This window comes from Somniosus microcephalus, unplaced genomic scaffold (assembly GCF_052327205.1).
Source record: "Somniosus microcephalus isolate GS21.2 unplaced genomic scaffold, FLI_Smic_1.0 scaffold197, whole genome shotgun sequence".
NCBI classification, from domain to species: domain Eukaryota; kingdom Metazoa; phylum Chordata; class Chondrichthyes; order Squaliformes; family Somniosidae; genus Somniosus; species Somniosus microcephalus.
The window spans coordinates 43,159-58,118 of NW_028225384.1; the positions used below are offsets into that span (position 1 = coordinate 43,159).

General features: G+C 47.5%; 1 protein-coding gene across 3 annotated transcripts in view; it reads right to left on the reverse strand.

The window, feature by feature from the left end:
* Positions 1-1,878: 1,878 nt before the first annotated feature.
* LOC147082061 (uncharacterized) overlaps positions 1,879-14,960 on the reverse strand; it is a 132,959-nt gene continuing 119,877 nt past the window's right edge. For all 3 annotated transcript variants that reach the window (XM_085980485.1, XM_085980483.1, XM_085980484.1), the window contains exon 3: positions 1,879-3,108. In XM_085980485.1, the coding sequence (XP_085836611.1) occupies positions 2,048-3,001 (954 nt within the window). In that variant the 5' untranslated portion in view covers positions 3,002-3,108 and the 3' untranslated portion in view covers positions 1,879-2,047. The remainder of the gene's footprint in view (positions 3,109-14,960) is intronic.

A 14,960-nucleotide genomic window follows, 5' to 3' on the forward strand; every position in this document is an offset into this window, starting at 1 on the left:
CCCCATCTGCGGAAGGATGTACTTGCCATGGAAAGAGTGCAACGGCGATTCACCAGGCTGATACCTGGAATGGCGGGAATGACCTACGAAGAGAGATTAAATAGTTTGGGCTTGTACTCACTGGAGTTTAGAAGATTGAGAGGGGATCTCATCGAAACATATAAAATTATGGCAGGCCTGGACAGGCTGAATTCAGAGAGAATGTTTCCAATGGCCAGGGAGCACAGAACCAGGGGCCACAGTCTAAAAATAGCGGGCAAATCATTTAAAACAGAGATGAGGAAGAATTTCTTCACTCAAAGAGTGGTGAGCCTGTGGAATTCCCTGCCACAGAGGGCTGTGAAGGCTAATTCAATAAATATTTTCAAGAGAGAATTGGATATATTTCTGAAGGCTAAGGGGATTAAGGGTTACGGAGAAAAGGCGGGGACGGGGTACTGAACTGGTAAGATCAGCTATGATCTCAGACGAGGATCAGCCATGATCTCATTGAATGGCGGAGCAGGCTCGAAGGGCCGAATGGCCTACTCCTGTTCCTATCTCTATGTTACTATGTTCACTGTAGATCAGTGTGAGGGGGTGTGTTTTGGTGGGAAGAATAAGGAGGCCACTCACTACTTGGACAAGGGGGTGAAATTGGGTTGCTTTGTGCCTGCTGTGATATTCAACGGGAGGTTAGCGGCGGCGGCAGCCGGTTGCGCCCCGCGGCACTGCACCACCGGCAATGACGTCATCGCCGTGCGCAGCACCCTGGCTGCAAGCTTGGGTTGCGACTCCTGACCTATCACCGGATGATATGTCCGACAGGGTCAGGGGTTGTTCCTGCAGCCGCGGCGACACCACTTAAAGGGCAGGTGTCGGGCAGCAACTTTTAATTTTGGCCGACTGCCAGCACCTGCCCCCTTCCCCTTTCTTCTTCGGTGTCAGCCGCGATCGCTCAGCCCGGCGTCCCTCTTGATCCGACACCCCGCTCCCCGGTGGTCCAGCAGGGCCCCGGTGTGCGCAGTGCTAGGCCCCTCCCCTTTAATCAGGGAGGGAGGTCTGCTATGACACGGTGCTATGTGCCGACGGGCATGGTGCTGTTACACGAAGCACCGTGAAATTCACTGGTAGTGCCTCAAGAGGGAAGGGAGCGCTTCCAGTAGCACCCTGCCTGGGGCGCTGCCACTGAATTTAATGCGCAGGGGCGCTAACTTTTTCAGGGAGCTAAAATTAGCCCTGGTGACGTTAGCGACCCAAAGGGGGCGCCACCGAATTTCCCCCTGTGGTAAACCACTGTTTGTATTCCACTGTGTACATGCCTGGACATGCCTCGGCTGACTCCTCCCACAAGTCCTAGTATAAAGGTGACTGCTCCCCAGCCCTTTGTATTTCTGGACCGGTCCACCACTCGAGGCAGACCTTCATTCTTTTGTTAATAAAAGCCTTTAGTTACTCTCTTAACTCTCAGTCTTTTATGAGTAATTGATAGCGCCTCACCCCCTAAGAGTCTAAATGGGCTGGAGGAGCAGAGGGATCCAGATACACAAATCACTAAAAGTAGCAACACAGGTTAATAAGGCCATTAAAACAAAAGCACTGCGGTACATTCCTAAAGGAGCCTTCTGTTCCGTGCCTAGGAGCTCTGAACCATGGCAGAGAGCGGCTGGGACACGTATCTCACACGCCTTGAGATTAACCCACACGGCAACTTTGCTGTCAGTGAAGAGAGACAAGAAAGACCAAAGTGCTGTTTGCCCCTCTCAGTGTGGCCCTGAAAGGCTGTGTCCAGGCTGGAGTTCTGTTCCTGCCGTACGATCCTCCCCCAGATTGTCCTTTCTGAGCTCCAGCCAGGTGATGCTAAACACTCAGGTGGGAAAACAAATATCTACAACAATGTGTTTAAAACAAAGTTGATTTATTTGACATATATCCAGAATATTAAACTCCAGCCCAGTTCCTGGAGTTATTAACATCAGCAGAAACAATCCCCACCTGTCAGAATGAACATGGTTCAGTCTTGGATGTGATTAGCAGCAGCAGTAACAGCAGAATCCAACCCCTGCAGTCACTTGTGAACTCGCTGGTGTGTCAGCAGGGTGGATGAGCGACTGAATCCCTTCCCACACACAGAGCAGGTGAACGGCCTCTCCCCAGTGTGAACTCGCTGGTGTGTCAGCAGGGTGGATGACTGAATGAATCCCTTCCCACACTCAGGGCAGGTGAACGGCCTCTCCCCAGTGTGAACTCGCTGGTGTGTCAGCAGGTGGGATGACTCTGTGAATCCCTTCCCACACTCAGAGCAGGTGAACGGTCTCTCCCCAGTGTGAACTCGCTGGTGTCTCAGCAGGTTGGATGAGCGAGTGAATCCCTTTCCACACACGGAGCAGGTGAACGGCCTCTCCCCGGTGTGAACTCGCTGGTGTACAGTGAGCTCAGCTGACTGCCTGAACCCATTCCCGCAGTGAGAGCACCTGAACGGTCTCTCCCCAGTGTGAACACGTTGATGGCGTATCAGTTCCCCGGAACCTTTATAGCACTTCCCACAGTCCGAGCAATTAAAAGGTTTCTCATCAGTGTGAACTCGCTGGTGTGACAGCAGGGAGGATGACTGAGTGAATCCCTTCCCACACACGGAGCAGGTGAACGGTCTCTCCCCAGTGTGAACTCTCTGGTGTATAGTGAGCTCAGATGGTCGCTTGAACCCAATCCCGCAGTGAGAGCACCTGAATGGTCTCTCGTCAGTGTGAACTAGCTGATGTCTCAGCAGGGTGGATGACTGAGTGAATCCCTTCCCACACACGGAGCAGGTGAACGGCCTCTCCCCAGTGTGAACTCGTTGGTGTATAGTGAGCTCAGATGGTTGCCTGAACCCTATCCCGCAGTGAGAGCACCTGAATGGTCTCTCGCCAGTGTGAACTCGCTGATGTCTCAGCAGGGTGGATGAGTGAGTGAATCCTTTCCCACACACGGAGCAGGTGAACGGCCTCTCCCCGGTGTGAACGGTGCTTTTTGCTTCCATATTCAAAGGCCGATGATATTCAGTTCCTGATGAATCAAGTGACTGTCAGATCTTGACGTGATGTGTGGTTTGAGTTTCCCGTCTGCAAATCCTCCCCTTCTAATACCCTGTAAAATAAATTTAAAACACGGAGCGTGAGAGAGAACCCACTAAAGAGGCAGGTTGTGAAATTGAGCTCAATGAATCTGGTTATTTGTGGGGCCGGCACTAGAAAAAAGTGACCATGAAAGCTGCCGGATTGTCATAAAATCCCACTGGTTCACTAATGTCCCTCAGTGAAGGGAATCTGCCACTTGGTCTGGGACTCTGGCCTCGATGGGAGGAGAGAGAGAGAGAGAGGTGGGAGTGGGAGGGGGCGAAGGAGATGGACTTTATACATCTGCAACTCGACCAGAACTTTGACAGAACCTCCAAAACCCGCAACCTCCAGCACCTAGAAGGACAAAGGCAGAAGGTGCATGGGAGCACCATCATCTCCAAGTTCTCCCAGTCACACACCATCCTGACTTGGACATATATCACCGTTGCTACATCATCACTGGGTGAAAATCCTGGAACTCCTTACACAACAGCATTGTGGGAGTACCTTCACCACACGGACTGCAGCGGTTCAAGAAGGCGGCCCACCATCACCTTCTCAACGGGAAGATGGGGATTGGCAACATATTCTGGTCTTGCGAGCGACGCCCACATCCCAAGAATGAATGAAAACAAATCTGTGTATGTAAAATGGATTAAAAACCTCGACAGAAATACTTGTTCCTAAAACAATACTCTTTTACATTGTAGGGACAGTGTCTGTGTAACAACCTAATCTCCTCCAGAATCCACCTCCCTTGACTGTCACACATTGGAAATTGTTGGGTCCTCCTGGGCTCAGAAGTACTGGGGGTTAAACCCAGCAGCTTCTCCTCCATCTCCACTCCAGCTCAAACTGAAACAACAAAAAGACCTACACAGGCGGCCAGGGACATACCTTCGGTCAGCCTGCAATAAAGCTCTTCCCCACAGCCGCTGACTAATGGCGGCCGCAGCACACACAATTCACCGCGCCCCAGAAACCGCTCTATCCAACGCGCTGATTTCCCCGCTGAGAGTACGCATGCTCCCCGGGGCCGCGGGCCATTCTGGGATCCTGGCTCCTGTCCTTTGCCCCGAGGCGGACTTGGTGGAACCGGCTGAAGAAACCGGGAAGCGGCGGCTCGGATGGGGGAGGCGCTGCACCCTGGGTTTCCTGGTGCCAGGGCCCTGGCCGCACGTCCACCGGGCCCGGCCGCTCTGATTCTGATTGAGTTTTTTGATGAGGTAACAGAGGGGTTAATGAGGGCAATGCGGTTAACATGTTGTACATGGATTTCCAAAAGGCGTTCGACAAGTGCCACATAATTGGCTTGCCAGCAAAGTTGAAGCCCATGGAATAAAAGGGACAGTGGCAGCATGGATACGGAATTGGCAAAGTGACAGGAAACAGAGTAGTGGTGAACGGTTGTTTTTCAGACTGGAGGAAGGTATACAGTGGTGTTCCCCAGGGGTCGGTACTAGGACCACTGCTTTTCTTGATTGATATATATGTGACTTAGACTTGGGTGTACAGGGCACAGTTTCAAAATATGCAGATGACACAAAACTTGGAAGTATAGTGAACAGTGAGGAGGATTGTGATAGACTTCAAGAGCACATAGACATGCTGGTGGAATGGGCGGACACATGGGAGATGAAATTTAACGCCGAAAAGTGCGAACTGATATATTTTGGTAGGAAGAATGAGGAGAGGCAATATAAACTAAAGGGTATAAGTCTAAAATATGTGCATGAACAGAGAGACCTGGGGGTATGTGTGCACAAATCATTGAAGGTGGCAGGGCAGGTTGAGAAAGCAGTTCAAAAAGCGTGCGGGATCCTGGGCTTTATAAATAGAGGCATGGAGTCCAAAAGCAAGGAGGTTATGATGAACCTTTATAAAACACTGGTTCGGCCTCAACTGGAGTAGTGTGTCCAATTCTGGGCACCGCATTTTAGGAAGGATGTGAAGGCCTCAGAGAGGGTGCAGAAAAGATTTACAAGAATGGTTCCAGGGATGAGGGACTTCAGTTAGGTGGATAGACTGGAGAAGCTGAGGTTGTTCTCCTTAGAGCAGGGAAGGTTGAGATGAGATTTGATAGAGGTGTTCAAAATCACGAGGGTTCTGGACAGAGTAGATAGAAACTGTTCCCATTGGCGGAAGGGTCGAACCAGAGGACACAGATTTAAGGTGATTGGCAGAAGAACCAAAGGCGACATGAGGAAAAACCTTTTTACTCAGCGAGTGGTTAGGATCTGGAATGCACTGCCTGAAAGGGTGGTGGAGGCAGATTCAATCACGGCTTTCAAAAGGGAATTGGATAAGTACCTGAAGTAAAGATATTTGCAGGGTTACGGGGAAAGAGCGGGGAGTGGGACTAGCTGAAGTGGTCTTGCAGAGAGCCGGCACGGGATCGACGGGCTGAATGGCCTCCTTCTGTGCTGTAACCATTCTATGATTCTATAAAATATTAGAAATTTTGTTTGGGGTTGTGGTGATTATTCTTTATGTTTAGTAAGAAGTATTGTGATTGGTTGTTTGTTTCCTGCCTTGGGATATATGCTGTAATCTCATTGGTAGTTGATGTCATGTGATTTGTGGTGGCCATCTTAAATTCAGTTCTTTCCAGCCTTTAGTTGGGACTGGGTGTTGAAGATGTGCTACAGGATTTTTAAGTTAATAAAGCCTAGATTAGAAAGGCAAATCTATTCTTTATTTCAATTTATTAACTTTATGTCAGAATGGAGCGATATCTTCAACCAGAACGATTCAATGCTGACCCTAATTCTGCAGGAGTGGATGATAAATGGAAACATTGGTATTGTACATTTAAAAACTTTTTGGGCGTGTTGGATCAAGAGTCTCTAAATAAGCTGAATATGCTGATCAACTACATTGCTCCGGATGTGTATAAGTATATTTTGGACTGTAAAACTTACGAAGTGGCTATTTCTACATTGGAAAAGATTTTTGTTAAACCAAAGAATGAGGTATTTGCACGTCACCTTCTATCTGCCCGTAGGCAGCAGGTGGGAGAATCTTTGGATGCTTATTTACAAGCACTTCGGTGCCTTAGTGTTAACTGTAATTATAAGGCCGTGACGGCTGAAGAATATAAGGAAGAATCGGTACGGGATGCTTTTATTAATGGATTACTGTCTAGATCAATTCGTCAGCGGTTGTTAGAAAATAAGATTTTGGATCTTAAGAGTGCTTTTGAGCAAGCTTCTCCATTGGATGTGGCTCAGAGAAGTTCGGATTCTTATGCTCTTTTAATCGGCCTGTGACTGTGGTTTCGGCAGTTCCGGATGAAAAGGAATTATGTGGACTTAATAGGATTGGTTTAATAGATTCTGAAACAGTTTCTACTTCAGCGGCTGTTGCCTCTAGGATTCAGAAGTATTATTTTTGTGGGAACGTCCGGCACCCTCGTCTGAAGTGTCCTGCTCGGGAGGCTGTGTGTAGTAAATGCGGCAAGAGAGGTCATTACGCACGTGTGTGTAAATCATCAGGTTCAATTACCTCCTCTGTGACTATTCAGCCTTTAGATAGGGCGTTTATTGCATCAATTTCTGCTGCATTTGCTCATGGCCTAAACAAAGCTATAGTTACGGCCCAAGTTAATGGGTTGGAAGTGAAGGCCCTTATAGATACGGGCAGTACCGAGAGTTTTATAAGTCTTCAGTTTGCAAAGGAGAAGCATTTGAAAATTTTGCCTGTTTCCTATCAGGTGTGTATGGCTCAGACGACTCTCACTTCACAAGTAGCTGGTTGTTGCCTTGTGAAATTGATTCTTCTAGGTAATACGTATACTGATATACGCCTATCTGTTTTGCCTAATCTCTGTGCGGATATTTTGATTGGTCATGATGTGCTTCAGTTACACGAGTCTCTCAGTCTTTCATTTGGCGGGACTAAGCCACCTTTATCTATTTGTGGATTAACCTCTTTATCCATTTCTCCATTATCACTTTTTTCCAATTTGATGCCGGATTGTAAGCCAATTGCTACCAAGTCAAGAAGGTATAGCAGTCAGGATATAGAATTTATTAATTCTGAAGTTCAACGTCTCTTATTGGAAGGAATCATTGAACCTAGTTGTTCGCCTTGGCGGGCACAGGTAGTTGTCACGACTAACGAGAGACATAAGAAACGAATGGTGATAGACTATTCCCAAACTATTAATAGGTATACTCAATTAGATGCGTACCCTTTGCCTAAGATTGATGAGCTTATCAATAAAGTATCTCAGTATAAGGTTTTTAGCACTATTGACCTAAAGAGTGCTTATCATCAGATTCCTATTGCTAAGAAGGATCAACCATATACGGCCTTTGAGGCTGGTGGAAAGCTGTATCAGTTTTGCCGAATACCATTTGGTGTTACTAATGGTGTTGCTTGTTTTCAACGGGCAATGGATGCTTTTATAAGTGATAACTCTCTCTCTGACACCTTTTCATACTTAGATGACATCACGGTGTGTGGCAAATCAAGGGTGGAGCATGATTCTAATTTAGAAAGATTCCTTCAAGCTGCGGAAAAAGTTGGTTTAACTTTCAATAAAGAGAAGTGTACCTTTTCGACCACTGAGGTAAATCTACTGGGGTACATTACCTCGGGAAACAAGATTAAACCAGATCCAGAACGTCTGCGACCATTGATTGATTTACCTTGTCCTACTAATTCTAAGGCTTTGCAACGAGTTGTTGGACTGTTTTCTTACTATTCTAATTGGATTGCAAATTTTTCACAGAAGATCCGGCCTCTTATTCGGGTTACGACATATCCTCTATCATGGGAGGCCAGGACGTGTTTTGATAATTTTAAAAAGGATATCCTTGGAGCAGTTGTGCATTCTATTGATGAGCAGGTTCCTTTTGTGATTGAGACGGATGCTTCTGATTTTGCAATTGGGGCTACTCGGAACCAAAATGGAAGACCTGTGGCCATTTTCTCACGTACCTTGAACAATAGTGAAAAAAGGCATTCTTCAATAGAGAAAGAGGCGTATGCAATAGTAGAAGCACTGCGTAAATGGAGACATTATTTATCGGGGCGACATTTTACGTTGGTAACTGATCAAAAGTCTGTGTCCTTTATGTTTGATGTCAAACATTTTGGAAAGATTAAGAATGATAAAATAATGAGGTGGAGGATTGAGTTGGCATGTTACCATTTATAGTTTATCGTCCGGGGAAGGATAATGTTGCTGCTGATGCGCTGTCGAGGGCTTATTGTTCTGTGATTCACGGAGATACGCTTATTAATCTTCACAATGCCTTATGCCATCCTGGGGTTATGAGGATGATACACTTCGTACGCAGTAAGAATTTGCCCTTTTCAGTTGAAGATGTCAAGCGGATGACTTCATCATGTTCTATCTGTGCTCGGTGTAAACCGAATTTCTTTAAGCCTCAACGAGCTCATCTTATAAAGGCTACTTCTCCTTTTGAACGTTTGAGCGTCGATTTCAAGGGGCCTCTTCCTTCAACTACTCAAAACCGATATATATTTACTGTTGTGGATGAGTTTTCAAGGTTCCCTTTTGCTTTTCCTTGCGCAGATGTATCAGCTGCTACAGTTATCAAATGTCTGACTCAACTTTTTGTCATCTTTGGGATGCCTGCGTATATCCATTCGGATCAGGGAAGTTCTTTTATGTCTTCCCAGTTGAAGGAATACCTTCAGAGTCGGGGAATTTCTACTAGCAGAACTACCCCGTATAATCCCCAGGGTAATGGACAGTGCGAACGATACAATGGGGTGATCTGGAAGGCAGTTATGTTGGCTTTGACATCCCGGAACCTTAAGAATACACAGTGGGAAATTGTACTGCCTGATGCCCTGCATTCCATTAGATCATTGCTTTCAACGGCTACTAATGTGACCCCCCATGAAAGGCTCTTTAACTATCTGCAGAGATCTACTACGGGATATTCGGTACCTTCATGGCTTACTATGCAGGGACCGGTGCTGCTTCGACGCCATGTTAGATTGTCAAAATATGATCCTTTAGTGGAGGAGGTGGAGCTGTTGGAGGCAAATTCCCAATATGCTCATATTCGATTCCAAGATGGGAAAGAAAGTACTGTTTCAATTAAAGACTTGGCTCCTTGTGGTGGCCAGCCCTCTTCTGAGGATATTAACAATAGTCATGATTCAGATAATGTGGATGCTGTTACAGATACTACGAATATTTCCAATCCGACTGCAGATAATTATACTTCTATTAGTCAGCCCTCGATGGATGTTCATGACCGTCCCAGTTTACCTCCTGATGGGATTTCTAATCCGGAAACCGTTGAAAATCGGGATATGGATAGCCTTCCGGCAGAAGATACTTCTGTGTCTCCTGGTGTGGGAGGGCAAGGAATTTCACCAAGGTTGAGAAGGTCGAGACGAACAAGATATCCGGTCGACCGATTGAAAATGGACTTTTAAATTGATAGTAATGTTTTAAAATTGTTGAAATATTATATTATATTGTTTTAGTTGAGAGATACTTAATACTTATGTGCAATGTTACTATTTGTTGTTGCTCACTTAGTATTGTGTCATGTTGAATAGTTTTATTTTGTCTGTGCATAGTTTTAGTTGTAAATAATTAATTATAAATTGTAAAGGTTATTTAGGTTGGAGTATATTTTAAAAGGAGGGGTGAATGTGGTGATTATTCTTTAGTAAGAAGTATTGTGATTGGTTGTTTGTTTCCTGCCTTGGGATATATGCTGTAATCTCATTGGTAGTTGATGTCATGTGATTTGTGGTGGCCATCTTAAATTCAGTTCTTTCCAGCCTTTAGTTGGGACTGGGTGTTGAAGATGTGCGACAGGACTTTTAAGTTAATAAAGCCTAGATTAGAAAGGCAAATCTATTCTTTATTTCAGGGGTTTATCTGCTTTTATTGATGAATTTAAAAAGTCTCTATTAAAACCTGAGCCAGTGTGTTGCGAGCCAAAGAGCCTTGTGTCCAATGCGGGGAATAAAGGCCCACAGCCTCCCCTGGCCCCGGGCCGTGAACAAGGGACTGGAGAAACTCGCTGCCCTGTGGATCAGACAATCAGCCGGCGCTAGTCCCGCCCCTCGGGCTCCCCGATTAGTTGGAGGACCCGCCGCCGGCTCGCTCCTCCAGCCCTGCCCGCTCCCTATTGGTCGGAAGCTACCGTCAATCAGGCCCTGGGCCCGGGCCACGTGTCCCCGAGGAGATCACGTGCTCCGTCCAACTGCCGCCGCTCGGTCCGGGGATTTGCGGCCTCTCAGGTTTTTCTATTTCTCCTTATTCTCTCCCGATCCACCCCTCCCCCCGACGCCGTGCGATTCTCCACCCAATCGGAGCGGAGAAAACTCACTTTGCATCACCGATCGCGACTCTGGAACCGACACCAAGGCCTTTCCCCGGAATGGCCCGCGCCGACTCCGTCCGGCAGGATCCGATCGCGCAGGCGCAGCTCCGAGTGGGGGAGGGGGTTGATCTCCTCTGGGCACGCACGGTTATTACCCTTGGTAACCGGGAGAGGTCGCTGTGCCGGATTCGGTCCAAACCGCCGTTCCCTGTGCGCATGCGCGGACTATCGTCTGTCAATCAGCCAGAAGAGGTCGCTGGTGAGACCAGTGAAGAAAGAAACACTTGCATTTCTGTGGCGCCTTTCAACACCACCGGACGTCCTAAAGTGCTTTACAGCCAATGAAGTACTTTTGAAGTGTAGTCACTGTTGTAATGTAGGAAATGCGGCAGTGAAATAGCGCACAGCAAGCTCCCACAAACAGCAATGTGATAATGACCAGATAATGTATCTTTTTGTTAACGCTGTTTCTCTCTCTACGGATGTTGCCTCGCCTGCTGTGTGTTTCCAGCATTTCCTGTTGTTATTTCAGATTTCCAGCATCCACAGTATTTTGCTATTATCCTGTTGTTACATTGATTGAGGGATAAACATTGGCTAGCACACCAGGGATATTTCCCCTGCTCTTTCCCACATTACAACAGTGACTACACCTCAAAAGTACTTCATTGGCTGTAAAGCACTTCAAGACGTCTGCTGGTCATGAAAGCACTATATAAATGCAAGTCTTTCTTTCTCAAAATAGTGTCATGGGATCTTTTACATCCACCTGAGAGAGCAGACAGGGCCTCAGTTTAATGTCTCATCCGAAAGACGCCACCTCTGACAGTGCCTCAGTACTGCACTGGAGTGTCAGCCTGAATTTTTGTGCTCAAGTCTCTGGAGTGGGACTTGAACCCACAACCTTATGCCTCAGAGGCAAGAGTGCTACCATAGAGTCATAGGTTTATACAGCACAGAAAGGGGCCCTTCGGCCCATCGTGTCCGCGCCGGCCATCAAGCCCTGTCTATTCTAATCCCATTTTCCAGCACTTGGTCCGTAGCCTTGTATGCTATGGCGTTTCAAGTGCTCATCTAAATGCTTCTTCAATGTTGTGAGGGTTCCTGCCTCCACAACCCTTTCAGGCAGTGAGTTACAGACTCCAACCACCCTCTGGGTGAAAAAGTTCTTTCTCACATCCCCTCTAAACCTCCCGCCCTTTACCTTGAACTTATGCCCCCTGGTTATTGATCCCTCTACTAAGGGGAAAAGTTCCTTTCTATCTACCCTATGCCCCTCATAATTTTGTACACCTCAATCAGGTCCCCCCTCAGGCTTCTCTGCTCTAAGGAAAACAACCCCAGTCTGTCCAGTCTCTCTTCATAGCTGAAGCGTCCAGCCCAGGTAACACCCTGGTGAATCTCCTTTGCACCCTCTCCAATGCAATCGCATCCTTCCTATAGTGTGGCAACCAGAACTGCACACACTAATCCAGCTGTGGCCTAACTAGCGTTTTGTACAGCTCCATCATAACCTCCCTCCTCTTGCCTTCATTAGCCGAGGCATAGAATATAATTATCCCATATGCCTTCTTAACCACCCTATCTAGCTGTCCTGCTGCCCTCAGGGATCTATGTACATGCACACCAAGGTCCCTCTGATCCTGTCCTTCCTAGGGTCCTATCATTCATTGTGTATTCCCTTGTTAGTCCTCCCAAAATGCATCACCTCATACTTTTCAGGGTTAAATTCCATTTGCCACTGTGCTGCCCATCTAACCAACCCGTCTATATTCTCCTGTAGCCTGAGGCTTCCCTCCTCGCTATTTACCACTCCACCAATTTTCGTGTCATCTGCGAACTTACTGATCATACCTCCTACATTCATATCTAAATCATTAATGTACACTACAAACAGCAAAGGACCCAGCACCAATCCCTGCAGTACACCACTGGACACAGGCTTCCAGTCACAAAAACAACCTTCGACCATCACCCTCTGCCTCCTGCCACTAAGCCAATTTTGGATCCAATGTGCCAAATTGCCCTGGATCCCATGGGCTCTTACCTTCTTGAACAGTCTCCCATGTGGGACTTTGTCAAAAGCCTTACTGAAGTCCATGTAGACTACATCAACTGGACTGCCCTCATCCACACATCTAGTCACCCCCATCGAAAAATTCAGTCAAATTGGTTATCCATGCTGACTATCCTTGATTAATCCTTGCCTCTCCAAGTGGAGACTAATTCTGTCCCTCAGAATTTCCCTACCACTGATGTTTGGCTCATTGGCCTGTAATTCCCTGGTTTATCCCTACTATTACCCTTCTTGAATAATGGTACTACGTTAGCTGTTCTCCAGTCCTCTGGCACCTCCCCTGTGAGAGGTTCTGAAAATTTGTGTCAGAGCCCCTGCAATCTCCTCCCTTGCCTCACACAGCAGGCTGGGATACATCTCGTCTGGGCCTGGGGGTTTATCCACTTTTAAGCCCGCTAAAACCACTAGTACCTCCTCCCTCTCAATACTAATTTGTTCAAGTATATCACAATCCCCCTGCCTGATCTCTATGCCTGCATCGTCCTTCTCCATAGTGAACACAGATGCAAAATATTAATTTAAAACCTCACCTACATCTTCTGGCTCTACACACAGATTGCCACTTTGGTCCCTAATGGGCTCTACTCTTTCCCTGGTTATCCTCTTGCCCTTAATATACTTGATGGGCCTTCAATAACCACAAAACTAGAAGTTATAGACTTAAACAAGTTGGCTTTTAATCACTAAGATCAGAGCTAACATCTCAACACGCCGACTGGTTCACAGGAATGAGTCATACAGATCCTGGGATCTTTATGTAAGAGAAGTCAGGGGCGGAGCCAAGAGCCAAGACCTGGAACCTTCCAGGTTAGTCGGGAAAGAGGAAGTGAAACTATACACCATGGGGGAGGGTAATATACATGAGTGCAAAACGAATACAGAACAAGACAAACAGATTTCATTACATTCACCCCTTCTATAGATTTAGTCCGTCGGGGTGATGTTTCTTAAAAGTTGGTATAAGTGAGTCTGTCAGGAGGTTTTGCAGTTCTCAGGGATCGGCGTAAAGCCGGTTGGGGTGCCCCTAGGGGAGTGGATTCTGGTTCCTCCGCTGTCCGGGCCTCCGCAGTGTCTTCCAGGTAATCTGCAGTGTCCTCCAGGTTAAAGTTGGGTATTGATACCTCTGGGCGTCCTGTCTCTTTGTAGTGTAGGTCTTCATCGGGTAGTCTCCCATCGTTCTCTCCGCTCCCCGAGGGAGCGAGGTCTTTTATGGAAACAGTGTCCTCTCGCCCGTCAGAGTATTCGATATAGGCGTACTGAGGGTGTGCATGGAGGAGCTGTACCTTTTCCACAAGGGGGTCCATTTTATGGCCTCTCACGTGCTTCCGCAATAGTACTGTCCACGGAGACGTCAGCCACGCAGGTAGAGATATGCCCGAGGTGGATTTCCGGGGGAAAACGAACATCTTTTCGTGAGGGGTAGCGTTAGTGGCAGTACATAACAGAGACCTTATGGAGTGGAGCACGTCTGGGAGGACTTCCTGCCAGCGGGAGGTCGGAAGGCCTTTTGACTTTAAGGCTAACGTGACAGCCTTCCAAACAGTAGCATTCTCCCTTTCCACTTGCCCATTACCCCGGGGGTTGTAGCTAGTGGTTCTGCTAGTGGCTATCCCCTTCGAGAGCAAGAACTGGCGCAGCTCGTCACTCATGAATGACGTCCCCCTATCGCTGTGTATGTAGTTCGGCATGCCAAACATGCAGAATAGAATACAGAGACACTTGATGACCGTGGCACTGGCCATGTCTGGGCAGGGAATGGCGAAGGGGAAGCGGGAACATTCATCAATGATATTGAGGAAGTATACTTTACGGTCGGCAGAGGGAAGGGGTCCCTTGAAGTCCAGACTTAGGCGCTCGAATGGCCGTGTGGCTTTGATAAGGTGTGCACGGTCAGGCCTGTAGAAACGAGGCTTGCATTCCGCACAGATGCGGCAGGCTCTGGTCATTGCCCTGACCTCCTCGATGGAGTGGGGCAGATTGCGGGACTTTATAAAATGGTATAGTCGGGTGACCCCTGGGTGACAGAGGTCATTGTGGAGACCCTGTAATTTGTCCGTATGAATGTTGGCACACATTCCTCGCGATAGGGCATCTGGGGGTTCATTAAGGGCTCCCGGCCTGTACATAATATCATAGTCGAACGTGGATAGTTCGATCCTCCACCTGAGTATTTTGTCATTCTTGATTTTCCCCCTTTGTTTGTTATTAAACATGAAAGCCACCGGCCGCTGGTCGGTGAGCAGGGTGAAACGTTTGCCGGCTAGGTAGTGTCTCCAGTGCCGCACTGCCTCCACTATAGCCTGTGCCTCCTTCTCGACAGAAGAGTGCCTGATTTCAGGTCCCTGAAGGGTTCGGGAGAAGAAGGCCACAGGTCTCCTAGCCTGATTGAGGGTCGCAGCTAAAGCAAAGTCTGACGCATCGCTTTTGACTTGAAAGGGAATGCTTTCGTCCACTGCACACACTGCAGCCCTTTCAATG